This window comes from Canis aureus, chromosome 4 (genome assembly GCF_053574225.1).
Source record: "Canis aureus isolate CA01 chromosome 4, VMU_Caureus_v.1.0, whole genome shotgun sequence".
NCBI classification, from domain to species: Eukaryota; Metazoa; Chordata; class Mammalia; order Carnivora; family Canidae; genus Canis; species Canis aureus.
The window spans coordinates 71,487,453-71,514,147 of NC_135614.1; the positions used below are offsets into that span (position 1 = coordinate 71,487,453).

Sequence of the window (26,695 nt, forward strand, 5' to 3'; positions counted from 1 at the left end):
TCTGAGAGTAGAGTTGAGATGAACAGTCCTTTGATAGGAAGGGAATATGAAAAAGTAGAGGGTAGTAGACTATCAAGTTTAAGTATTTAATCATGAAAGGAGCATGAGATGACAATTAGAGGACTACAAGGTCACAGAGAAGTGTTTTCCTTATTTCTGAGAAGAGATCTGAGCAACTTATAAAGGAGAGGGCCTGATGGGGAAAAGGTGAGGATGCAGGAGGGTGCATGTTCCTATAGAGGACGTGCTTAGGTCAGAATTTAGTCTTACCTCCTGATGTTGTTAATACAGGCAAATATCCTCTAGAATTAGAATAAATTCTCTGAAATTAAGAAAATAATTATTAGCTTCCTGAAATTAGAGGAGTATGGATATGACTAGGAGATTTATCATGTCACCAGAAAACAAATCATGGGAACCACTGAAATCAGTCAAGACATATGAAATAGAGATAGTCGCATTAGTTTCCTAGGGCTGCCATAACAAATCATCAAAAACTAGTCAGCTTAAAACCACAGAAACCTATTCTTTCACAGTCCTCACAGAAGCAGCCCAAAATCAAAATGTCAACAGGGCTTGCTTGTTACTTCTGGAGGTGCAGATGGAGAACCTGTTCTGTGCTTCTCTCCCAGCTTCTGGTGGACATTGCCAATCCTTGGCATTCCTGGTTTGTAGATGTGTCAATGGAGTCTTCACCTCTGTATTCACATTACCTTCTCCTTTGTGTGTCTGTCTCAAATTTCCCTTTGCTTTGCTTTTATAAGGACATCTGTTATGGGATTTAGAGTCCTCCCAAATCCAGGATGATCCTAACTCAAGATCCTTAGTGACAATTGCAAATATCTTTTTCTCAAATAAGGCCACATTCAAAGGTTTGAGGCTTAGAATTTGAACATGATCTTTTTTAGGGGCCATTACATATGTGTAATAGAGCATCTCTGTAGCTTGTATGAGGCTTCTCAGAAGAGAGCCATCAGGGTAACATGTGAGGAACTTTGGCTTCTGGCCAGTCAGCCTGGGCTAGACCCAGGTTTTACCACTTTAGCAGCTGTATAATTTAAAACCCCTGTGCTTTGGCTTTCCCTCTGAAAAAGTGAAATAATACTATATCATAATACTCATAGGGTTACTCTGAATTTTTTGTCATTAATACACGTTAAAGTCTACGTACCTGGCCCCAAACTGGGTCTTGAGTAAAACAGGGCTTTTGAGTCCTCTACTACGTAAGACTTTTCATCTAAAAAGAGACTGTCTCCCTGGCTGTCGACCAGTCAGGTGTCTTTGAGCAAAATTAACTACTAAATCTCCAAATTAAAGAATTCAGATAACATTAATCATATATAGATTTCTGTATGTTTGTGTTTTCCAAGACTATTAATACTATAGAGACTATTTAAAGACTCATGGCAGGGGTGGGGGGGATGAAGTATGCACTTTGAGGAAAATGTGGAAATTTACAAAGCCAGGGAAGTGCAATTTAAAGAGCTGAGTAGCAGAAACGTAAGACTTTTTATCCTGTAAGTATCTAGATAATAGCATATATTTCCATGTGGGGGACTTGATCCTTGAGTTTAAAAAATTCAAATAGAGCACTTGTGTGACTCAATTGGTTAAGCGTCTGCCTTTGGCTGGGGTCATGATCTCAGGATCATAGAATCAAGCTCTGTTTGGGCTCCCTGCTCAGGAGGGAATCTGCTTCTCTCTTTGCCCCTCCTCCCTATTTAGGCACAAGTACATTTTCTCTGTCTCTCAAATAAATAAAATCTTTTTAAAAATGCTCAAATAAATGGGTGCTTTAAAAACAGAATTAAGAGAGCTTTTTGGGATGGGAGAAGTATAACAATCTATGGGTGGTGGTAACAGGTTAACAAAACTATGCATGGCTCGGCTTTCCTCTGATCCTCAGTCCATGTAGAAGGTTAACCTTTCTCTAGCTCTCTCAGAAGCTATGTAGAAACTTTGACTCCTGGAGGTGAAAGAACCTTTTGAAACATTAGTTCACTTCTGTGTGCTTACAATGACTCGAAGTTTTTCTGTTTTACCCGCCATGATACATAAGGAAGCCTTATGAGAGCACACGCCACAACTGTCTTGAGGATAATAATGGTAAAAAATAGCATAAAAGTATTTACACTCAATGAATTGCACAAGAGACATCCCATTAATTCATTCTTCCCCTAGTGTGTTAATGTCAAAAACTGTTGTCCTTTATTTTATTTTTTTAATTGTATTGAAGTTTGCTTTGCCAACATATAGTATAACACCTAGTGCTCATCCCATCAAAGTTATAGTGCTCAGATAGCCCTGGAAATCATATGCAGAATCACAACATGTAAAAATACATATATATGTATTTGTCAATAAGAATAAGATAAAATGTATGCCTCTATTCTTGACACTGCCTTTACAATTAAATGAGGTTTTGAAGAACCGGAATTTATAATGTCCAATTTCAGATGCTAATTACAATCATCTCAGACTCCACATCCAATATGTTTGTATTTTGCTATGAAATCCTATTTTTGCATGTATGACATGTTTTGATCCCTACCTTTAATACTGGATTTTTATGCCAAAATTCCAATGCAAACTACTTAGGTAGGTAATCCTTAAATGCTACTAGATATCAATTCTTAAAGAAAAACCTAGTAAACACCTCTTCCCATTTTGGAAAGTACAAAAACAAAAAACAAACAAAAAAAAAAGACAAAAAAAAAAAAACAGTCTACCCACTCCTCTTCTGAGTTTGGTCTAAAGGGAGAAAGAACAAAATGAGTCTGAAGAAATATACTCACAAATCACTAGTTGCAAGCCTAGTAGGATAAAGTCTGGGTTTGCCATTATGATCTCATCATGCCTCTAACACTCTGCCCACAGGTGTCTGTAGTAGGTTATGCTCATTTGAGACTTCGGGGATCGCCTGGTGTCACTCAGTGTCTGCTGGTGCTGGAGTTTGCTGTCTGCCTTCTCGCCATGTCTAACGAAGTAGAAACGAGCACAACTAATGGTCAGCCTGACCAACAGGCTGCACCAAAAGCACCATCAAAGAAGGAAAAAAAGAAAGGTATGAAGAAATCTGAGCCCATTGAGGGGAGCCAGTGTTGCTTACCTCTGAAGAAATGTGGGGTTTGAGGTAAATGAAGTAAGAGCTGGCCCTTGCTGCACTTCAACCACAGCCAACTCTCAAATTCTCCTCTACAGGAAAGTTGGACTTTGGCAGAAACTATTTTACTCCACTTACATATTGTAAGACAGATATGTCTCTGAATCCTGTGATTGCACCAACTGGATCCTGCTGAGAAGCATTGATAGTAGCTTGTTTTAATTGATAAACACAACTATTAATTATTATATGATTATCTTTCAGTAGCCTACTTACCACGGGTTGCTTTACTGAAGTAGCTGTTTTTCGAAAACCAAGATCTTTATTTTCTTAGACCCTGTTCTCTTGACCTAAAGGACCATTAGAAAGTGCCAGAGTCCTTAATCATTCATAGTTTAAGAGTATGCCATGGCTTGCATGTCTTTTATTGTTATACCTTAGCTGCAGAATGAGACAACTTCAGTCTTTTTAAGAAAAGAAAAAAAAAAGTTATAAAGATGAGATAATTATCTTAATGATTTTCAAAGGAATTTATTCATAATTTCTTCTGCCTTAATGACAGTTTGAAATGCTAGTAAGTAGTGCAGTAGCTTATTTTTCTTTAATTAAAAAAGCATTATCCTCTTTATTTTCTTTTGAAAATATTTTTTTTAATTATGATGAAGAATATCCCCAGATCTCACCTCCCACGGTACCCTAAGTTTTCCATAATTCAGTCCATTTTGTACTTTAAGAGTTCATTTTTCTCTCCACCCCAGTGTTACAGATTACAATTTTACTGAAAGGAAGTAAGAATAAAGACAGAGTATTGTATATTTGAGCAATTGTAATAAAACAAATATTTCTACTACTCAGATTTGGAGACTCTGGAACATATTTGGTCATACCTGGGGATGATATTTAAAGACCTTTATAAATCTTTCATCCTATATTTCTTTTTTTTTGTTCCTCAGGCTCTGAAAAGACAGATGAGTATCTTTTGGCCAGATTCAAAGGTGATGGTGTAAAATACAAGGCCAAGCTAATTGGCATTGATGACGTGCCCGATGCAAGAGGGGATAAAATGAGCCAAGATTCTATGATGAAGCTAAAGGTAAGAAGGGAAAGCATGCTTTGTCTCCATCTCAAGCAAATATCCAGCAGAGAGAATTATATTAGAAGTTTGTGTTTACCTATATCTCAATTATTTGAAAGGAAAACATTTCTTTTTTTTAAAATTTTTTTAAAATTTTTATTTATTTATGATAGTCACACACAGAGAGAGAGAGAGGCAGAGACACAGGCAGAGGGAGAAGCAGGCTCCATGCACTGGCAGCCCCATGTGGGACTCGATCCCGGGTCTCCAGGATCGCGCCCTGGGCCAAAGGCAGGCGCCAAACCGCTGCGCCACCCAGGGATCCCAGGAAAACATTTCTAATCACATAATTGATCCAGTGGTGCCTCATTTTCTGAGGAGTCTTAAGTTTGCTTGCTTATTGTGAATGCAAACAGGGTTCAGTCTAATAGGTCTGAATTCTAGGGACCTGACTTAATCTCATACTTCAGGACTGTAGATGCCTTTTCCTTTGGGTAGATCAAGTTTTAGATCCTGGAAGTACTCAGGTGAAATTCAGGTCTCTATTTGGAGCCTGTAGCTCTTTAGCGTTAGCCCTGTGGGTTGTTTTTTTTTTTTTTTTTTTTTTTTAAGATTTTATTTGTTTATTCATGAGACACAGAGAGAGAGAGAGAGAGGCAGAGACACAAGCAGAGGGAGAAGCAGGCTCCATGCAGGGAGCCCAACATGGGACTTGATCCCGGGTCTCCAGGATCACGCCCTAGGCGGTAGACAGCACTAAACAGCTGAGCCACTCGGGCTGCCCCCTTCTGGGTTTTTAAATTTTTAAATTCTAGCACTGTCACTATGTGAAATTAATTAAATAAATAATAATTGTTAAATAAGGCCAGACCTCGAAGGAGCATCTTTGAAGATCTAATCCAGTCTTCTTGTCTTTACCAATGACCATTCTGAGGCCAAGAGAATTAGAATGACTTGTCCAAGGTCACATAACTAACACAGGATGTCCTGGCTCATTGTCCTCTCTTTCATTCCACCCATCTATTATGAAAGGTGCCTGATTCTTTTGTAGACGGTAAACCAATCTGAAAATAGAGCTGTCTTTTAAATGTTTTAGCATCAAGAGCATCGTAGGGTAGTTTTAACTGGATGTTTCTTGTTTCCCCAATACCATCAGGGAATGGCAGCAGCTGGTCGGTCTCAGGGACAGCACAAACAGAGGATTTGGGTCAACATTTCTCTTTCTGGGATAAAAATAATTGATGAGAAAACTGGGGTAAGAATTCACTTTCACTAATACCTTTCTGACTGCCTGAGTCTGACAATGTGACTTAAATCTCAGCTCCCTGTTTTCCTTTTCAAAAATCTGTAGGGAAAAAAAAAAAAAATATATATATATATATATATAAGAGTATATATTACTTCTCCAGAAATAACAGGCAGAAAACAGATAGGGTAGGAAGTGGGGAGTCAAGATAATTATTTTGAAATTTATTTTCTGTAAGGGATGTGAACCTCCAGTCTATAAACACAGATGTGCTGTAAATATCACTTTAGTATTTTTTGGACCCCAGGTACACAGAACTAGATTAACCCTCAGCCCTGGCCTGTGACGCTGTCATAGATCTATGCCTGGCTTTCGTTTTAATATATTGACTACATGCAAACTTACAGGCCAACCTGAAGCTAAAATATTACCTGTAACACATTTACCTTTTCTTTCTTCTCTCTTTCCCCTTTCTCTTCAGATGTATCCTTGCTTTTTGTGTGTGTGTGTGTGGTTGCTGTTATTCTACTGCATAGGAACAGCCATGCTTATTTTGCTTATTTTTTTGTGAACTTATCAAACGATGATCATACCTCAGGTTCTCTGGGACTTTATTTTCTCTACCCAACATAACATCATAAGATTCATTTACTTAAAATGTTGTTTGTAGCTCATTTCCATTGCTATAAAATACTCTGTTGTATCAAGGTATTGTGGGGAGACCGCCAGTTATTATCCATCCTTCCCTAGAGATGTCCATTATCTATCATGCAAAATCCACTGGAACCCTGACACCTGCTCGCTTACCCTGCTGGTCCTCATGTACTGCTGTTTCCATTCTCCTTCATCTCTCAAGTCGATTTTCCCAAGCCCATCAGAGAGTGGAAGCAGGTTTCCCTCAAGCATTCTCGTTTCCCAAATCTTCTAAAATACCCAGCATGAACTTTGCAGTGGCACAAGACATTTGGAAACAAAAACCAAGACACATTATGACCACCTACGAATATCCCTGAAGAGTTGAGCCCTGCTATGTGCTTGAAAGGATTAAGAGAAAAGGAAGCAGGAGGATAGAGGGGAAGGCACTACTAAACCAACAAACCATGTAACTCCTCGATACTGATGTGAGCATGGGAAATACTTGATGCCGGCATTTGATGACTTCCAGGATATTCTGGGGATAATTGTTCCAGTGGTACTTAGGATGATTTTTCTGGCCACTCAGAGCCGTTGTCAAAGGATCCCTGTGAATGCTGTTCTAGCTTAGTTATGCTGTTCACCTGGGTTTGTCTTTTAGTTGGGAAAGTTGACCCACTTGAATGGTTTAGTAGTAAAACATCTCATCTTTGCTTTAGAAATTCTTGGTCTCATAATCCTCAATCCTTTCTTGCCGTGTGGCATCACATCTTGGGGATGAAGCCAATCAAGTATCAATATTCTAAGAAGTGTTTTTCCCATTTTTGTTTTCTATTCTTGTTCTTTTTGAAGTCCTTACTAACAAGGATAAATGTAGCTCTGGCCTTAAACCAGAGGCAAAGATTTCTTCCTTCAAAGATTTTGGCTTTTCAGAAATGCCTGGGTAGCTGATGCTTTGTTGTGTTACATTGTAGATTCTAGTTGTATCAATAAATCTTTTTTTAACTTTCTTTTTCAGGTAATAGAGCATGAACATCCAGTAAATAAGATTTCCTTCATTGCCCGTGATGTGACGGACAACCGGGCATTTGGTTATGTGTGTGGAGGAGAAGGCCAGCATCAGTTTTTTGCCATAAAAACAGGGCAACAGGTAAGCCCCAAACCTTGACAAATTTCTGGAGGAGGGCTTTGTCCTCAGTTGAGCATAGAGTGTCTGTCCTTCAACTAGAGATCTTGCTAGAGACAGTTGGATATGGGAGGACTAAGCAGTGATTCAGAGGATGACCATCTTCATTGGCCTTAGGATAAGACCTTGTCATTGGTCATTGAGGACCATGTCATTGAGGCCCATGTCATATATGGATAAGAATTGTTAGAATGGACTTTCTCATAAGGTCAATGTTGATTTTACAACAATAATGGATTATTCCCCAAAATCCTGAAGGGACTTGGAAAGTTACTATAGTCCTTCTTGTTTTGTTTAAATACTTCTTTATTCTGCTGCCCTTTACGTATCTGGCAGTGAGGATGGGGGTAGTGGTGATCCCCCATAAACCAGGGGAGGATAGTAAGAGGCTTTAAGAGAAAGGAAAAAAAGAAAACAGTACTAATCAGAACTGATGGGGGAGGCAAAAAGAAAATAATAAGATTAAAATACTCATAAAGATGTTCTTGCTTCAGGCTGAGCCATTAGTCATCGATCTTAAAGACCTCTTTCAAGTTATCTATAACGTAAAGAAAAAGGAAGAAGAAAAGAAAAAGGCAAGTACTACCCACTAGTGACTCTATTAAACTTAAGACTATATTCAGGACCATGTTTGAACTTTATGTAAACATATGGTCTATCTGGAGAGTTGACTTCTTTGTGGCTCGCCAAAGAATAGACAGTTTAGAAATGTATTGTCTCTTCTTCCAAGTAGAGCCATGGATGGATGTTATAGTTAGACATTTCTGATTTTCAGTCCCTGACTCTTGTCTTTTCTCCCCACAAACTTCACATTGGTTCCAAAGACAGTACAGGATAACCAAGTTTAAGTGCAGAAACTGTATTCAAAAATTGAAATCTAGTATTGATATGAAAAGAGCAGGGGAATATAGGGCTAGAAATTATATATATATATAATATATATATATATATTAAAGGGATATATATATATATATATATATCCCTTTAAGTGTAGTTACTAAGATCATTGAATTTGTGTCTTTCTTTTTAGATGGAAGAAGCCAACAAAGCAGTAGAGGTAAAACTTCATCTTTACTTCTTGTGAATTGTACATGTGTTGTATATAAGTCCTTGTTTGCTACCTGTCCAGGCATGCTCCCGTCCTAGCTTATGACTATGTGTCCATGATCCCTCTGGCCATAGAAGATGTGTATTTGAATTATCAGTGCCAGAATCATAACTTCTTAGCAAGCTAATACACTAGGAAATTAAATTCTATAAGAAAACTCACCAATTAAACCCCTAAATATTTGCCATCTTTTCAGAATGGGAGTGAGACCCTACTGACCCTTGATGACCAAGCTAACAAACTGAAATTGGTATGTATGTGTTTTTTATGATTCTTATGATTGTTATTTAACAGAACATGGGTTTACTTCCTATAGATGTTGCTAATACCAAATCTGCATTGAATCTGTATGGAAGTCCAGTTACGAGAACAATTTCCCTAAACATTAATATAACAAAGATTAAAAGTAATCTTTTTAGTAAACACATCTGAATCTAGTCCACAAATTTTTTTAAGAGTGTGGACTAGATGGATTTGTTTGGGGACATGTCTACACTTCCAGACATAAATAGCCTAATATCAAACCTATGTTAGTTAAACGAAAATCAAATTATGACAACAGATTTTCCTAAACTTTAGTTTAGGAAACAATTACAACAATATACAAAGTAAAAAATTTTGTAGACACATCTGAATCTAATCCAAATACTTTTTTAAGGGTGTTGACCAGATGGATTTGTTTGGGGACATGTCTACACCTCCTGACCTAAATAGTCCAACAGTAAGTGCCTGTTTTTAAATTTGCAATGTAATGAAAATGACATCTATAATTCAAATTGGCAATTAACCAGAAATCTTGAGCATCTTGTTGAAACTTGGAAGGTAACTGCTGATTTTTCCACATAAAATTTTACTGGCTACTAGAACAAAATTGCATCTTAAGTTACCATGGGAACCTATCTGCACTAATTCAGATATATTAATTTTGCTTGGAGGTTAGATCTGAGCAGTAGGACAGGCAATGAAATCCTTCTTGGTCTTACTTAGACTCAGAAAAAAAGCTGAATAATAATCCTTGGCATAAGTTCCACTTGAAGGAAGTGTTTGCTAGATGATTAATTGTAAAACCACCTGGCCTCTTCAATATTTTTCTATTCTTTCTAGTGTGACTTAACAGCCTAAGCTTGGTGTGAAGTAAGACTTAAATAAAATGCTCAGTTATGTTTAACCAAGGGCTGTCCTTGTTTTAAAAAGTTGCTCATTCTTTGAAGGACACTATAGTGTATCAAGTCTTCTAAATATTGATCTGTAACAACCCTCTGAGAATGAGCAGTATTTTCCTTTATGGATAAGGAAATGGTGATTCAGAAAAAAACTCACTCAGCCAAGAAAGAGATCCTGATTCAGAGCTTAAGCACAAGTCTCAGACCTTCCAAAACAGGCCTCAAGTTAAACTACCCATGTAATTTTAAATGACTTCTTATAACTATTTTTTTTTAGCAGTTTCTTGAGTACCTGACATTCACAAGGCACAGAAAGAAGTGAGCTGTACAATGTCAATGACATCATGGAGTTTACTGTCAAGCAGGCAGAGCTTGCTTAAAACTAATCACAAAGCCCATTAATTGATGTTAATTACATGATATTTGTCTAGTTTAGAAGTTCATATAATGCCTCGAACTAAATGAGTTTCTGGACTTGAACATAAAAGATGAGAAGGCAATAACCAGACAAAAAGAGCATCAGTCTAGAATTATGAGAAGAATGTCTGTCTAGGAGTCTCTTATATCAGGGAATTATCAAGAAAGTCTACTTGGCCAAGAAGGTCATAGGAATTAAAGCAGCAGCAGGATAAAGGACTGGGTAAGTCTCACTTGCCAGAATATTGCAGAGACTGGCAGCCCATGAACTTTCACATAACATGCTCAGGCCTGATGAGGTGGGAAGGAGCAGAGGCTGCATACTCTCTTCTCTGTCCCCAACTCTATGAGATTCATGATGCAAAACAGCATTTCAGAGGCTCTAAAAAAGCCTGCAATAGAAAAGAAGCCTGTTCAGTGTTCTTTTCAGTGGTGAGTCCTAACTCACTTGTATGTGGAACCTTTTATTCTTCATAACATTTGTTACCATCCTAAGGATAAACTTTTAAAATACAAGATTAGATGATCCTGAAATGTCCATGCTAGCCCTGAAGTCCTTTTGATTCCTAGACAGCTTTGCCCCCTCCTCTATGGTAGCACCCTTGCCAAAGTGAATTGATTATCTAAATGACCTACTTTCCAAGTATAACTGACATTCAAACATGTATCTTAAAAGAGATCAAAACACTCAAAGTAGAATTCCAGTAGGATAGGCAGGAAAGCACTAACTATTCCATCTGCTTCTGTAGACTTGTAGTAAGTTCTGAAAAAGGAAATGAAAAACAACATGAGTATTCCTTAATCTTAGTTATATTAGACCTAATGCATTCTAAGAATTTTTGGTTTATAGAAATTACAGAAAGTTTTAAACTAATAATAAATTAAAGTAATAAATACCATCATTGGGCAGCCAAGGTGGCTCAGCAGCTCAGCGCCGCCTTCAGCCCAGGTCCTAATCCTGGAGACCCATGATCAAGTTCCACATCAGGCTCCCTGCATGGAGCCTGCTTCTCCCTCTGCCTGTGTCTCTGCCTCTCTGTGTGTGTGTGTCTCTCATGAATAAATAAATTAAATCTTTAAAAATAAATAAATAAATAAATAAATAAATATCATCAAAGTAGATGGTATCTGAAAAGTGAGAGCATGTTAATGGCACTCATTGTGTGCTGGTTGGATTTTGCCCACGTTTGTACATATTGACTCCATATTCATAGGCCACAAAATGGACTTATTTCTACTTGATAAAACTAGAATGTTTAAAAATATTCATAACCTTAAAGTGGTTGCTCTGGAAGAGATGAAGAGAGGAAGAAACCTAAATTACCTGGACTTTATTAGTGGTTCCCTGACCCATCTGCCCCTCCCCCAGCATTTAAATAGAATAGTTTTATGCATTTTATGCGTTTCAAATAAAACTCATGTTGCAAACGAAGTGGCATCTCTTAGAACATAATTTTTATTGGAAAATAATTGAATAATATCCTTCCATACTGCCACTCAAAAGAAAAAGAAGAAAGAAAAAAAAACAAAAGACATTTCTCAAACTTTAAAAATGGCCATTTGAAAGCACAGTTATTATGAGAAGAACATAAGGTATGACCCTCCTCGCCCCTGCCCCCCACCCCGAAGGCTGTTAAGTCTGATACAGGGATGGGATCAGAGCACAAACCACAGTATCATGCGTACATAAGATGCCATGGGTGAGCACAGGTGATGCTGAAGTAGAAAGGTGAATGGGAAAAGGCTTTGTAAGGAATTTGAACTTGACTTGGGTCTTTGAAGTGTGTAGGAAAGTAGAGAATAGTTAGGCTAAAGATCAACTATTTTAAGTGATTTTGAAAGGCTGGTTAATGAGGCTTATTTTAGGATAGGGGATAGAAGGAAGCCACTGGAAGCTTTGAGCAGGAAAGTCCAGGATTCAGCGCTGGAGTAGTTGGGAGAGATCAGCTACCTGGAGAAAGCTAGGTTGTGGAACTTAGAATGTAAGACCTCACCTTCATGCAGATACCTCTCTGGTTGCCTACTTCCTCCTCTTACTGGAGCTCCTTAAGAGCAGGGGTCACATTTCATGTTCATGTTATCAGTGCTTGTCTCTCAGGTGCTCAGGTGATGGCCAAGTGGATGGAATGTTGACAATCCGACAAAGATTTAATGAAGTTCTAACCTAGGGGGTGGATGAGGAGTCCTACATTGTTCCATTATAGTCTGTGAACTAGACTCTTAATCCTGGATTATCAACAAACCCAACCTGAGGAGAGCCTTATACATTTTACTTATAGGGTGACTATTCAGAAGTCTAACATTGTGGCTCCTGTTTGGTGTCCTAAGAACTTCTTCTGAAGTATTTGAAAAGGAGAACTCTACCAGCTGTGAACACCCAACTGTTCTAACCCAGAGGTGGCTCATCATAAATGAATAAATATTAAAATCACAAGCTTTTGTAATACATTTTGTCCTATCTTTTGATTGTTAAAGATCCCTACATTAAGAGATCTTCCAATCCATTTCTTTGATTCAAAAAAAAAAATTTTTTTTTAATTACAAGCTCTTTCTTCTGACAAATTCTTAATTCTTCTGGTTATAAAGAGAAAAACTGGCTTTTAAAAATTGCTTTTATACCTAACAGTAAAGGAAGCTAAAGATAGAATACCAATTAGGCCTGATTTAGGACCTAAACATTCAAATACTTTGTTTTTTTAAAGCCAAGGAGACCTAGTATGGCTCCTTTCTACTCACTAGTTTGAAAATTTCCTATTCCCTTGAGGTTGTTTTTGTCCCAGTGCTCAAAAAATATTTAGTAAGCCTCTCGGAGTAATGCTAGACCTTAACTTCCAGCTCAGCTAGGCATTTTTAATTTGTGTATATTCTTCTGTGGCTAGCATAGGTGAGTAGTTAATGGATTAAATTCAGTCAGAAGGAAGGTGTGTCAGTTTGACAGCCCTGCCCCGGCGTAGGCCCAAATTATTTATGTCACTGACCTGAATAAAGACATGTCATATTTTTCAAATTTTCTGTTTTTATGTTGAGAGGGATATCTTATCTAACAACTGAGAATGGAAGTAATTAAGATCGAGAGGGAATAGACTTTGTAGAGTTACGTATTTGGTATGTTTTTTAAATTGACTCTAAACCTACCTCTCCACCTTATATATGAATTAAAGATTACATTGTACATAAATATTAAATCTAAATTGAAGATTAGCTGAATTTATCCACCCAACGGATGAGATTACTGTCACAACACAGGCAACTGTAAGGTGCATTATGAAAACATGCACAAATACAAGAGGTTAATGTGATATGTTAGAATTTATCAGTGTTTTGAGTATCACTTTCTTCCTTCTCGAAGGACACAGACAAAGGGTTGTGTCCCGAAGAGACTAGGATGATGGGAATGAGAGATCCAACTTGACTAGCACCTTGAAAAATATCATTAACTATTTAAAGGGGCATACCTGACCGGCCGTGTGATGTTATGGGGAAAATCTGTTTTTGTCCCTTGGTGGAAAGAGCAATTATAGGGAAATATGTTTGACCTTAAACTTTGTTACAACCAGAACTATAAAATATTAGCCAATGAATTCACTCATTTAAAAAGATGCTGTTACATCGATTCTGAGGCTACAGTGTGCATCAGGTGGGAGGCTGGGTTAGGCTTCTGAGGTCTTTTCTTACTTTTAAGCTCAGTATGCTTAGATAATTGCTTAGAGTGACATGCCATTGATCCCCTTTAAGTCTTGCAAAAGCAGCAATGGGAACAGCGACAATTGTGAATGCCGCCAGTCGGCCAGGGTGAGCAGACACATGACAAAAGCAAACAGTACAGTTTCACTTAATGAAGGGCCAACAAAGTTGAGACCTAAATAAAAGGGCAATGGGCCGGGGAGGGTCAGGGGTCACCTATTCAGCTGCTAGTAAAGAAATATACTCAGGGAGGTGATGGGAGGAGGTAACGGTCAACCGGTCTGTCAGGACCAAACTTTAATGGGAATTTTGATAATCCTGATCATCTTATGTAGCTTTCTCATTTGAAGTCACAACATGGACTAACACTTTCTTTTTTCTTTTTTTTTCTTCCCAAATGTGATAGGAAAGCAAAGATATCCTGTTAGTGGATCTAAACTCTGAAATCGACACCAATCAGAATCCTTTAAGAGAAAATCCATTCTTAACAAATGGCATTACCTCCTGCTCTCTTCCTCGACCAAAGCCTCAGGCATCTTTCTTGCCTGAAAATGCCTTTTCTGCCAATCTCAACTTCTTTCCCACCCCTAATCCTGATCCTTTCCGTGACGATCCTTTTGCACAGCCAGACCAATCGACACCCTCTTCGTTTGATTCTCTCAAATCTTCAGATCAGAAGAAAGAGAATTTGAGTAGCTTGTCTACTCCACTGAGTAACGGGCCCCTGAATGGGGATGTTGATTACTTTGGTCAGCAGTTTGACCAAATCTCTCACCGGACTGGCAAACAGGAAGCTCAGGCAGGCCCATGGCCCTTTGCAAGTACGCAAACACAGCCAACAGTGAGAACTCAAAATGGGGTATCTGAAAGAGAACAGAACGGCTTCCATATCAAATCCTCCCCGAACCCTTTTGTGGGAAGCCCTCCCAAAGGACTGTCCGTACTGAATGGCGTAAAGCAGGACTTGGAAAGCTCTGTCCAGTCCTCACCACATGACTCCATAGCAATTATCCCACCACCACAAAGTTCCAAACCGGGAAGAGGCAGAAGGACTGCTAAGGTGAATTGTCTTCTCCACATATCCATTGGCAGAATGCATGTTCGGTACCAAAGGGTGGTGTGATGCAAGCTCTTTTTCCTGCTGCTATTGTAGTTTCCTGTGTGGCTGTGACATAGAAGGTGGGATAAGGCACATCTTCCTCCAGGAATACCTTCCTTTGATTGCCACCCTTTCTAAGCTTCTCACTCAGCAGTGTTTTCACACCCTGCTTTCCGTTTGCATGTCTTGTCACTTATTATTAACTAAACACAAGTTTTTCCATTTTTAATGCTGCTATGCTTCTATAACTCTGGTAAGTTTGATCGTCATGTTCTGGAAGGGGAGGGCAGGGGTTCTTTGTGATGCCTCGTGGACCTTCCCCACACTAACGCACGCCCCACACACCCCTCATATTGCGTTAAGGGCCAAGGCGGTAGAGGGAAATTCTTGAGTTTGCCTCCTCTATTCACCGTTGACTGAATAATCCATTGCTTTAAAAGACATTTATATATTTACTATTACCAGTTCATTCAAAAGCAATTTAAAATGTGGTTTCTGGGAATATATTTTTAAAAAACTCATGCAGGCTGGCCTAATAATTAGACTATAGTATTATCTTTAGGCAGACTCATTCAAACCCAGTAGAAGAATAAAAAATATGTAGGTTACCTATTTATTTAAAGTTGTCCTTACTTTCCCAGCTTCAAGCTTTTATCTGACAAAGAGACCAGACGGATACAAATGCGTAAATGAGTAAAATAGATTTCACCTTGAGAGTCGTCTTTACGTCAGTTACCAAGAACCAGTATCTGTGCATTGCAGGGATCTGTCTTTTTGGGGGTGGAGGAAAGGAGAGGGGAGCTTTGGCTTTTTGTAGTAGTTTACCAGTAAGAGGAAAAGGTTTTTCTTTTTGTGGTTCCTAAATTTGAGGTACAGGATAGGAGACAGAATGAAACTGTCTTTCACTATTACTGAGTAACTCTTGGGTCTCCCTCTCTGCCCTGTCAGTCTCCAGCAAAAGACTTGCTTGCATCAGACATCTTTACCCCTCCCGTCTCAGAACCTCCAGGCCAGACATCACCTACAGGACAATCTGCAACCCTACAGACCAACCCTCTGGATCTCTTCAAAACAAGTGCTTCCACCCCAGTGGGGCCCCTTGCGGGTCTAGGTAGGTGCTTAGAGATTGAGTTAGATTTGCCTCTGTTGCTTGCACTCATAAGATTACAATGCACAGGAGGAAGGTACTTCATATCCATACAGGTTCCAGGGACATCAAGACCTGAGCATCCCAAGGAGGCTTTCTCCCACTTTGACTTTCGTAGACCTCCCTCACCCTCATTTGGTTACTTTTGACTCACAACTGAAATTTGGCTCCTGTAGTTGGCATGTGGGAAGAAAACCATTTTTGATATTGCGCTTACCTGAGCCAACTGGCAATGGCTTACAGAAGACAACTGTAAGGGATTCTGAAGCTCAGACCAGCTTCCTTGGAGAACCGAGGCAGAGCTGAGAGCCTCATCTATCATCTGTATTGGAAAAAACTGGTGACATGCACGTCTGCTGTGTAAGTTGCCATTACTAGATCGAAGATCTATCCCCTATTAAACTGATATGCTTCTTGGACAGGATATCCTGTCCTATCCCAGAAAGGGATATAAGTTAAGTCCCAAGCAAGCGTAAGTCATATGATCAAAGTCTTGGGCTCTCAGCCCAGCTCTGTTGCTAGGCATACAAGGGGTTTGAGACAGGCGTATATCCCGATCAGTCTCTGAATACTTAAGCCTTAGCTGCTCCTTGCCAATATTTTGGCTGAGTGTTTTATTAGAGTTAAAAGACAAATGCTAGAAACCTGAAGTCAAAAAGAACAGGGAGATATGGGAAGAGATGGGATTTGACCAGATGCCTAGGATGTGCCGGTGCTCATTCATCAATGCATCTAGCTCACATGAGCCACTGAGCCACTCTGTAGCAGGACACTGGGGAAGGCCACTTGGCTGAGGACTGGCCCCGCTGGTGTTTGCCCACAGCCTCCAGTGCTTTTCTGCCTCCGTGGTACAATCTTCAGAAACCCCGACAATAGTCCTTGCTGTCCTGCTGAGGATTCTCTTTGTTGTTTTGCTTCTTGGCACTTCTACAAGCTCCAGACACGCTCTGTCTTGGGCAGGGGGGGGGGGGGGAGCTATGGATGAAGAGGGACTCTCTCCCTCACTTTGTGAAATTTGACCAGAGCTCTTGGTTTTCTCTGTCTCCTGCGGAGTCAATCATCAGGACCCTATTTTTTTGTTTCCCTTGCTGCTTTCCGGCAAAGGAAAATAGTTTCACTTTGTCATATTAAATCGGTTTAATCTTATCTGGAGCATGGCGGCAGGAGGAGGTTGTTACCCAACTGTTGAGTGGCCAAAATCAATGCAGGCGTGGGAATCCAACTTGTTCTTGCATTTATACCATCAAGAGTGTCCTGAAACGCTTCACGTCTCTTGTGAGGCTTCCCCATTTTCCTGCCCGTGCAAGTGGAGCTGGTTGGTGCTTTTCCTTGCAGAAGGCTTGAGAGTTTGTATGCACTGCCTGCGACTAGATCACATCACAGAGCTTGACAGTCTAATATCAATGCCCCGAAGAATTTTTACAGCCAATATTTAACAAGTCAGCTCAAAAATACAGCTGGACCCTATAACTGTTAATTTATTCAGACGAAGTGAAGCTTTTTGGCTAGGTGCCCCTGTTGAGGCCTTGGAGTATACAACTGCAGAATACTGATGATTCTTCCAAGTTTGGACATGGGACTCAAACTGAGCTCTACAGTATAGCCCCTGTCCACTAGCAGGGATCCTCCGCCAAACCATGGAAGGTTGTAGGTCTCGTTTCCGTTAGACCCAGCTGGGGGGGGGGACTGTCTCTTCTGGAGAACTGGGGGTGGGGAGACAGCATTGTAGAAAGCTGAGGCTTCAGCTTTGATAGCTACCCCGTGTTTTAATCTAGCGTCAGGAGGTAATAAAATTAACGTCTCATACCCACTCTTTCCCTTTCCTTACCTCTTGCCTCCACTTTCTCCAGCAGGGTCTTAAATATCTTGGAAACACAATGCATGGAATCCATCAGATGGGAATGAAGGCTGGCATAAGCATATGCTGAGAAACCTTGAATTCCCAGCAGATATCACATTTTTCTCTTTAACCACCACCACTCCCACCAGTACCATCTATGACTAAAGCCATACATCTTCCTAAGGGAAAGCAAGTCACCCAGCGTGAAAAATGATAAAAATTCTACCCAATCTGTACATCTAGTTTGGTGTAAATTATTGAGTGACTTTGGCTTTGGTTAACAAAATTTAAATAGTTTTGTTGTAACGTCCTAGCAATAGCTTCACTCAAACCCAGGCCACTTTTAGAAGCCACTGTTGTGGAATGTGAGAGGACTTCTCCCTTGATTAGTTGTGAAACAATGTGCATACCCTTTAGTATAAATTAAGTCTAATTTCTGTACCTATGAAATTACTATTTGAATTAATTTCCGTTAAAAAAAATAGTCCTATATATTGATGCCAAGGAGGCAGAACAGGAGACCAGGGCACTGGATTTGCAGCTGGTATCCCTGAGTTTTAGTTGTCACAGACTGTGAGCTTCCCAATTTTAATAATTCATTTCTGGTACCCAGCTCCCTAACCTCAAAAATAATCATGTTAATTTAGTAAGATGACCTTTTCTGAAACCTACCACTGTTTGTGAGCACACCATGCATCATGGCCAGATGGCTAGCATTCATGCTCATACAGTGGAGTCAAGTAACATCAATTTCCAATACTAAGAAAATTTAAGATAAAGTATCTTGCTACATCAGCCCCTGAACATCACTTTCAAAATATTTCTCACTCTGGAAACAAAAACATTCCTAACCCAAGTTAGAAGTTTGGAGGCCTTTTCCTAGTTCAGTTAGAAAACTTTCATAACTAAAGAATGCTCTTACTCTAAAGCTCAAAGCAAGCAGATTTTGAGAGCAGGGCATCATTCATGAATAGGTATGAGGCTGAATTTAGGGGTTTTTTGTTTGTGGTGGCAGTTTAACTGGGTCATTAATATACTTGGGAAGAGACAGAAAAGAAAACGTCCTACATATTAGAACAAGATATAAGGAATGAGCTTCTCAAAAAGAGGTGGGAAACGTTGGAGAAACCCACATTTTTAGTGATTTCTTCAATCCTTAATCGACATGGCAAAGATGCAGGAGATGGAGCCAATCCTGCAAAAAGATTAGATGCTTGGACACAGGCAATTAGTTACTTCAGAAGGTTTGGGGTTTTTTTGGGGGGTGGGGGCTTTGGAGAGGGGTTTGGGTTTTAGGGTTTTGGGTTGGTTTTTGTTGTTGTTGTTTTGTTTTGTTTTGTTTTTGCTTTGTGTTGTCTTCTCTCCCTCCCTTCCTCTCTTAAGTATCGTGTTCTGACTTCTGGCAAGGTTTAGTGAGTGACACATGGCAGGAAGCACTTTTATTCGAAACAGCTCTCCCAGGATAACCAGCCTTTCCTCCATTTATATGTATAAAAGTCTGAAACTATCTTGGCATCAACCAAATTTTATCATCCTTTTATATAGCTGTGTCAACCTTGGCAGCATTTAAAAGCAAGGAAACTGAAATGGTTTCTTCAGGATGCAAGCATGCTGAGGCCTAATATACATGCGTGATAGCTGGTTTCCATAAGACTCCAGACAGGAGCCAGCTGCCAAATGAAAAGATCAAATCAATGACTCAGAGTACCCAATGGATTATCTTCATTAACTACTTCGCAATCAGTATGGCTTGTTTATTAAATATATTCCCTCAACAAACACGTTCATGCTATTGACAGGCTCTGTCCTAGCTGTTTGAAATGTAGCGGTTTGATAAGCACTCGTTTTTCCATGACTAGGTCCTTATGGAGTGTAGTGCCCTTCTAATGAGAAAAGTTTAAAAATCTCTGGTAGAAAAAAAAAAGGGCTTCAAATGCAACCAACGTGTGAATACCAGCTATTCTGTATTAGCTAGTTTATCTTTAGAATGATTTAGTCTCTCGAGACCTTTTCTTCCATGTCAGCCTTAAGGCTTCAGGATGGTGTTTGCTATGTAGATGCCTGGTAAATGCCCCTCAGAGAGTCATACTTTCTGAAACTCAAGAATCCTCTTCAAGCTTGTGTCCTGATAAATTGCTTTCCCCTGCTTCCTTCAGGTGGTATCCCGGTTGGCCCCCCTCAGGCAGGCCCCTGGAACCCAACGTCTTTAGTCTTCAATCAGTCCACTTCAGTGGTCCCGGGAGCCATGATGAGTGGTCAGCCTTCAGGATTCGGCCAGCCAGTTGTTTTTACCACAAGCCCAGCTGTTCCAGGTTGGAACCAGCCTTCATCCTTTGCAGCCTCAACTTCCCCTCCAGCCCCTGTTGTTTGGGGCCCATCAGCATCTATGGCACCCAATACTTGGTCCTCAACAAGCCCTTTGGGGAACCCTTTCCAGAGCAATATTTTTCCAGCTTCTGCTGTGTCTACCCAGTCCCCTTCTATGCTCTCCTCTCTTCTGGTCGCTCCTCCTCAACCACCTCCCAGAACTGGCCCTCCGAAGGACATCTCCAGTGATGCCTTCACTGCCTTGGACCCACTTGGGGATAAAGAAGTCAAAGAAGTGAAAGAAATGTTTAAGGACTTCCAACTGCGACAGCCACCTGCTGTGCCTGCAAGGAAGGGAGAACAGACTTCCTCTGGGACTTCAAGTGCCTTCTCCAGTTATTTCAACAGCAAGGTTGGCATTCCTCAGGAGAATGCAGACCATGATGACTTTGATGCTAATCAGCTGTTGAAAAAGATCAATGGTGAGCTACTCACTTCTCTGTCTCTTGTACCAACGAGTATTTCCACTCTTGTATGGGCCCACAGAGTCCTTAGAAGAACCCTCTCCCACCTGCCAATAGCCTGACTCTTGCTTTCTTTGGTAATCAGTGGTGATGGAGACAACTTGACCATTTCCCTTATGGAGCGAGCTTATTACCTTAGCTGTTTCTAAGGGCTGGCCCAATGCTGCCCTCTTGTGACAATTCCTAAAAGGGCTGCCAAGAGCTATTGAAATTCAGTGGGTTGTGGCGCCTGGAAGGTCGTGCAACAGAGCCTCAGCCACACTCCACGGCCTTAGTGAGGGAATTCTGAATCTCTTTCACTTCAGGTCCATGTGCACAGCCTCCTCTTCTGACGAATTTGCCTTCAACAATCACAGGGAGTCCTAGTATTTGGTGGTGATTTTTGTTCCATGATGTAAATTCCAAAAGTATGGAACTTAATTTCTGAGATAAGCTTGACTGGGGGACTTTTGCCTATATTTGGGAAAAATTTGTCTACTGACTTCTTGGTGTTTCTTGCCTTCTAGAACCACCAAAGCCAGCTCCCAGACAAGGTTCCCTGCCAGTTACCAAATCTGCTGACAACACATTTGAGAACCCTTTCTCTAAAGATTCTTTTAGTTCCTCACAAGCCTCTGTAAGTATCAACTACTAGAAGCTGTTGTTCCAGAGTACATGCCACACAGAGCTACTGTGTCGTGAATTAATCTTGTTTGTATAATAAGTTTTTGGTACTAAAGGATGTTTAGGTTTATCATTGAGAACCATCACAGTGAAAACATCAACTCAAACTGAGGAGAGACTTTTTTTGCAGGGGCTATCATCTTGAGCTTGAGAAATTAGTTTCATATAGAAAATATCATTCATATCTCACTTTGCCTGGCTCACAAAAGCATTTTGGGAGAAAACTGAGCCAAAATAATACTATATTTAAAAATCTTTCAAGGAGAGGCACCTGGATGGCCCAGTGGTTGAGTGTCTGCCTTTGGCTCAGGTCATGATCCCCGGGTTCTAGGATCAAGTCCCGCATCAGGTTCCCCACAGAGAGGCTGCTTCTTCCTCTGCCTATGTTTCTGCCTCTCTCTTTGTGTGTCTCTCATGAATAAATATATAAAATCTTTTTAAAAAGTCTTTCAAGTATTTAGATTCCCGATTTCCCACCCATGATCTTTTAGCTCATAAAAACAGGTACCTTTCATTTGGGGAAGGCAAACATCATTCATGTGAACCCTAACTTTGATGTAAATAATAAATATGCATCACAAATTGTAAGCAGGAAAACAGAAATCATATAATATCATAGACCCATATAATATCTGATTTGTCTGTGACTTAAGTGATTTTTAAAGGAATTTGAGAAGTCTTAATTATTAATTATAAGGTTTTTTTTTTCCTTCATAACTCTAATTAAACTTATTGACTGGATGGTTTTATCTTCATAGATAAAAGCTTCTCAACCCACATCTTCTGATGTATATAGGGATCCTTTTGGAAATCCTTTTGCCTGACTTCTGTAAGTAGAAGATCCTACTAAGCTTAGGTTTGATAAGGCAGCATGGCCCAGGGGGTGAGGGTGAAATTTTAATTTTAGAATTGATACAAGGTTAAATCTCTGTAACTTAGAAGTAATAGACGGGAATCTATGCTTAACTAATTCAGTAATGACTAAGCTGAGCATTTAAGAATAGAATTATACATGCTACAAAAATAGTAATATCCCCATGGGATATGGATTTCTATCATATCCTATGTTTTTGACATTTCAAAATAACACTTCTCTATGACAATAAGACTCATATAACACATAATAGCTTTCTAATTGTTTGAGGGTTTTTTTTTTTTTACCTTCATATTGAAGTGACTGCAAAGCTTCCTAGTAGTTATTTGATTTCTAAAGAAGGTTTGAAATCTGAAGACTTTTTGAAGAACAGGTCCGCTAAACATATGCTGCCTCCCAAATCAACTTATTTCTCTTTGAGTGATCTCAAAAGCAGTCTAAACTAGTCTGAGGATATTGAATGCGAAAGTGGTGACAGTTGCTCATAGCTTCTTCAAAAGCAGCATATGACCAGATGAGTCTGCAGGTGGCTTTCACTAGTATACTTTATCCTAGGTGAGTTATTAGGTGTAACTGTTACCTGAGACTGAGACCATGGGAGGGCTTGGCATGACCTTTTCTTTATCAGCAGTGAGTGGAAGCAGCTTCATTTGATCTTAGAAGATTGAAGTCAGTGGAAGAAGACTTGTCCACATTTTAGAGGAGGAAGGGTCATAGCTGGTAGGGGAGAACAATAAAAAGGATGAAAGGAACCAACCCCCCCCCCTTTTTTTTTCAGCCTTGCCCCATCCAGGTGGGACTCCTAAACTCTGTCTTGACCCATCTAGAATTTAATTATTTTAAGTAGATAAACATCTTAAATCTGACATGAACAATATATTGACTTTATATGCAATTTGGATTGTTGCCCCTCACTTGACTTCTAGAATTACAATATTTCTTAAAGGGCTTTTCTGTAAAGTCTGCTTCAGAGAACAGGCTGAGATTATTGAAAAGACAAGTTCTTGGGCTCTGCTCTAGCCCTAAGAATTCCCCTCAGATGCTGAGGAAGAGCTCCATGTTTCAGAAAGCCTGCAGTTTCTAATGCTGAGAGAACAGTAAAATATACTGAAGGGCTAGAAGTCTTATCAGAGACTCATTTTCACCTCATCTCCAAGGGAGGTAAATATGGACAGATGGAAAGGAATAAACTGCATCCAGAGTCGAGGAGGACTCTTTGCACTAAACTGAATTGATGAAAGGTCTCCTTGGAGGCCCTTTCTTTCTTAGATCATGAAGGAAAGATTATTTTGGTGAACTTGCTAAACTTACAGTTTGGGATTGGGGGTTGGGGAGCATTATCATGGGAGAAAATAGCTAACATTATTGAACATGGGTGTTAATCACTTTATTACAGGTTCTGTATTTATTTATTATCTTACTAAAGCCTCTCACATGAGCCCTAGGAGATACTATTATTGAGGTTTTAAAATGATGACTTGATATTTAATACATCGATATTTAATCCAAAAGTTATAACCATGGTTTGTTTCTTCTTTGCACTTCTCTAGGAACTTGATATGCTGACTACCCAGAGGAACAAAAAGGTTGGCCTTAGTACTCAAGGACAAAGCTAATAGCCAGACACGTCCTGACCTCTGCTCTTGTTCCAGCTTTGACATATTATCTGTTGCCTTATTTCTTGTTGCCTCTTCCACTTGTAAAATGCCTTTCACTTTTCTGTTTAGATTAAAGCTAAACTGAATCTATGGCTTTAAATAAATTAAGAACCTAAATTCTCTAGCTTAAATGTAAATGAAGTAGTTTCCCCACTTGAACCATTGCCTATTGTGTTCCTAGAACCTTCTAGAACACTCTACTGCGTACCCTCTGGTTAGGAGACGCAGCCACCACAACTCCTCAGATGACACTGTTTTGAATAAATTTTAAAATCCTTACTGTTCAAAGTTGTCTGGGGTTCCGTTTTACAGCATAAAACCTAAAAGTTAAAAGCAGGCATGTTTTTTAATCTTGCTTCATATCCACATTTATAGAGAATTTTTAAAGTAAAATGGAAGCAAGTCCAACTTCTCTTAGACACTTGGGAATCTGACACACTTACAAACCTTTTTTAAAATATAACTTCTCTTCTTGAATATTATTTTCTCTGAAGGGCAAAAAAAAATTTTTTTTCTAATCTCCTGCTAGATCGTGCAAATGAGGGAAAAGCATTACTTGTCTCTCCTCTCTTCTTCCCTCTGATTCTTTTTTCAGTCAGTTTTGTTCCCAGGTTCATATAACATAACTTCCCTTTCACAAGCAACAGAGTTTTATGGGGCAAAAAAAAAAAAAAAAAATCTAATGATTCATGGATCTGAAATGTCTCTGCCTTCTCAGTAATTGCTAAACCCCATAACTAAGATTGCAAATGGACACACCCTTTATCCTTTCCATGGAGTAGGAGGCCATCCTCTTGAGCTGAAGTTCCAGAAGAGCAGTTCATGTTGAAGAAAATGAAAGAAAAATTGACCTCATCAATGAAGGACTATACTCTGAAGAGCAACACATCAGAAAGTTCCATGTGATTGTGCCAAACATATTAGGTGCTTATTTGGTCATGCTAGACCTTTATCAAGTAACTGGAAAACTTGCTTGAAGCCACAATCTCACAGTTAGTAGGAGGATAAATGGGTGGGTGGGTGAGAGGAGAGAAGCTGCAGAACGAGCATGTGGTGTTATCATTGAAAATCTAATGTCTGCAGTATTTTTTTCCTTATAACCTTGGAAACTCTCCCAGTTCATTTCCAGTCATATTGTTAGCAGTTCTGAAGGATTTGTTCCTGCCAAAATGAGTTTCATTTTGTTATGTTTATGTTGGGTTTTTAAATGTTGTCTCTTGACCTCTAATACTCAGGTTCTGTGGGTGATAATCAACCATACAATGTTACCTTTCAGTAGAAGAGAATGACTGCTCAGGATCTCAATAAGATGGTGACCTCCTGAACCTTTATTGATTAGCCCCAAGTAGTCCAAGCTAAAGTCCTGTGGTTTTATGTTTAATGGTAATAGCTGATCATGTATGGCATACTTTCCCATCTGGCTTCCTACTCAGTCATTATAAACACAGACTTAAAATAGTGTTTTATGTGTCCAAATACCTGAATATGCTCACCTGGAGGCAATTATTTCAAGGTAGTTAAATTTTTGGAAGTAGACAAATTTTGAAAATGATGATCAGCCACACAACTGTTTTGTACATACTTATTGTGCACTTTTCTGTATGCAAATAAAGCTATAAATTTACTCATTTCAATAAACTGGAATGGCGAATTTCATGTGTTAGCATCAATTTATTCTTACAGTCGATCCCAACTTTGAGTTGATGTGTTAGAGTCAAGGTATAAGATCTATCGGTCTAAGGTGAGAAAATATTAGTACATTCTGGATTGCCACAAAGATGAAGAGAAGGTGGAAATCTGTGAAATAGGACTATGAGTAAACTATTGTCTGTTATCTTTTTTTTTAATTGTCTGTTATCTTTTAATGCCTTATTCTCCTCTCTCTGAAATACACGTATTCCCTTCCTGGGAGTTTAATGGGAATCCAAGGGATATGACCTGTATCAGAATGACCTCTACTGAAATCTAGTACAAAAATCATTTTGAACCCTTGGGTCATACCTTCTACCCTTTACCTCTCCTTGTTCTTGATTCAGTCATGTTTGACCTCACCAAGAGCTCACAACTATGTGGCCTGATCTGGCCTGGTGGAGGCCATTAGGAGAACTTCTGTGTGAGGTAGGCAGGTCCATGATGGACCACAAGGACACTCTTAAATACTCTGCCCTAGTATAAATGTTCAAGGCTGGCTCTCTCTCTCTCTCTCTCTCTCTCTCTCTTTTTTTTTTCCAAAAAGACCTAGATCTACTGGGAAGATGACCTCAAGGCAGGCCTTGCTTCAGTACAAAAGTCTTGATCTTAAACTTTTCTAAGGATTAAGACAAACTTGGAAACAGATGGGTGTCATTGATGGGTATTTATGAGTATAGGTTCTTCATTATCACTGCCTTACCTTTCCTCTTAATTGAAACATTTGGTCCCTTTCTGCCAACACTGAGTAGAATATAGAAAAATAGACTCCACACAAAAGCAGCTTCCAGTAAGCCACAGATGTGCTGGAGAAGGCTGCTGATAAGAGCATGTTGCACAAATTATCTGGCTTATACAGATGCTCTGCAATGTGTCTAACCCACTGACTCAGTGCGCTGTTTCCATGTGACTTAATCTGTAAGATCTTGCCGGAGGTTAACCCTTGCTCATGTGTACAAGGGGAGGACATTCATTTCAATGTAGTAGGAACTACTGTTGGCCAAGCAGGGAGAGGTGCTTACTGAAGTGTCTCTGCAAAGTGGAAACAGATCTCTTCTTTGTAAGGTTATTTAGTAACAGTACTTGTCACACCTGTATATCAGAAGTTCAGCTCTTATGATGACCCTATTATACCAGGAGGACGGTTTCTTTTAGGCATCAGATCTAAACTAAAAGCTGGACTTTAACAGCCAGCATGCCCTCAAATTCCTCACATAAAGGCAATACAAAAGGAGAAGGTACTGATTTTCTCAAGATAATCTTGCATCTATGAGGTGCT

The 26,695-nt window shown here is 39.5% G+C and overlaps 1 protein-coding gene across 3 annotated transcripts in view; it reads left to right on the plus strand.

Annotated features, from left to right (window-relative positions):
* Positions 1 to 25,378, plus strand: part of DAB2 (DAB adaptor protein 2) — a 50,932-nt gene extending 25,554 nt beyond the window's left edge. Inside the window, exons 2-16 of one of the 3 annotated variants that reach the window (XM_077896145.1) lie at positions 2,878 to 3,064; positions 4,057 to 4,196; positions 5,335 to 5,433; positions 7,076 to 7,207; positions 7,738 to 7,818; positions 8,274 to 8,300; positions 8,548 to 8,601; positions 9,010 to 9,072; positions 14,022 to 14,675; positions 15,663 to 15,825; positions 19,858 to 20,490; positions 21,039 to 21,148; positions 21,954 to 22,024; positions 23,620 to 23,655; positions 24,510 to 25,378. In XM_077896145.1, the coding sequence (XP_077752271.1) occupies positions 2,974 to 3,064; positions 4,057 to 4,196; positions 5,335 to 5,433; positions 7,076 to 7,207; positions 7,738 to 7,818; positions 8,274 to 8,300; positions 8,548 to 8,601; positions 9,010 to 9,072; positions 14,022 to 14,675; positions 15,663 to 15,825; positions 19,858 to 20,490; positions 21,039 to 21,148; positions 21,954 to 22,019 (2,313 nt within the window). In that variant the 5' untranslated portion in view covers positions 2,878 to 2,973 and the 3' untranslated portion in view covers positions 22,020 to 22,024; positions 23,620 to 23,655; positions 24,510 to 25,378. Of the gene's footprint in view, positions 1 to 2,877; positions 3,065 to 4,056; positions 4,197 to 5,334; positions 5,434 to 7,075; positions 7,208 to 7,737; positions 7,819 to 8,273; positions 8,301 to 8,547; positions 8,602 to 9,009; positions 9,073 to 14,021; positions 14,676 to 15,662; positions 15,826 to 19,857; positions 20,491 to 21,038; positions 21,149 to 21,953; positions 22,025 to 23,619 lie in introns of all 3 variants that reach the window. The other 2 variants (XM_077896144.1, XM_077896146.1) reach the window with 2 other exon arrangements.
* Positions 25,379 to 26,695: the final 1,317 nt, after the last annotated feature.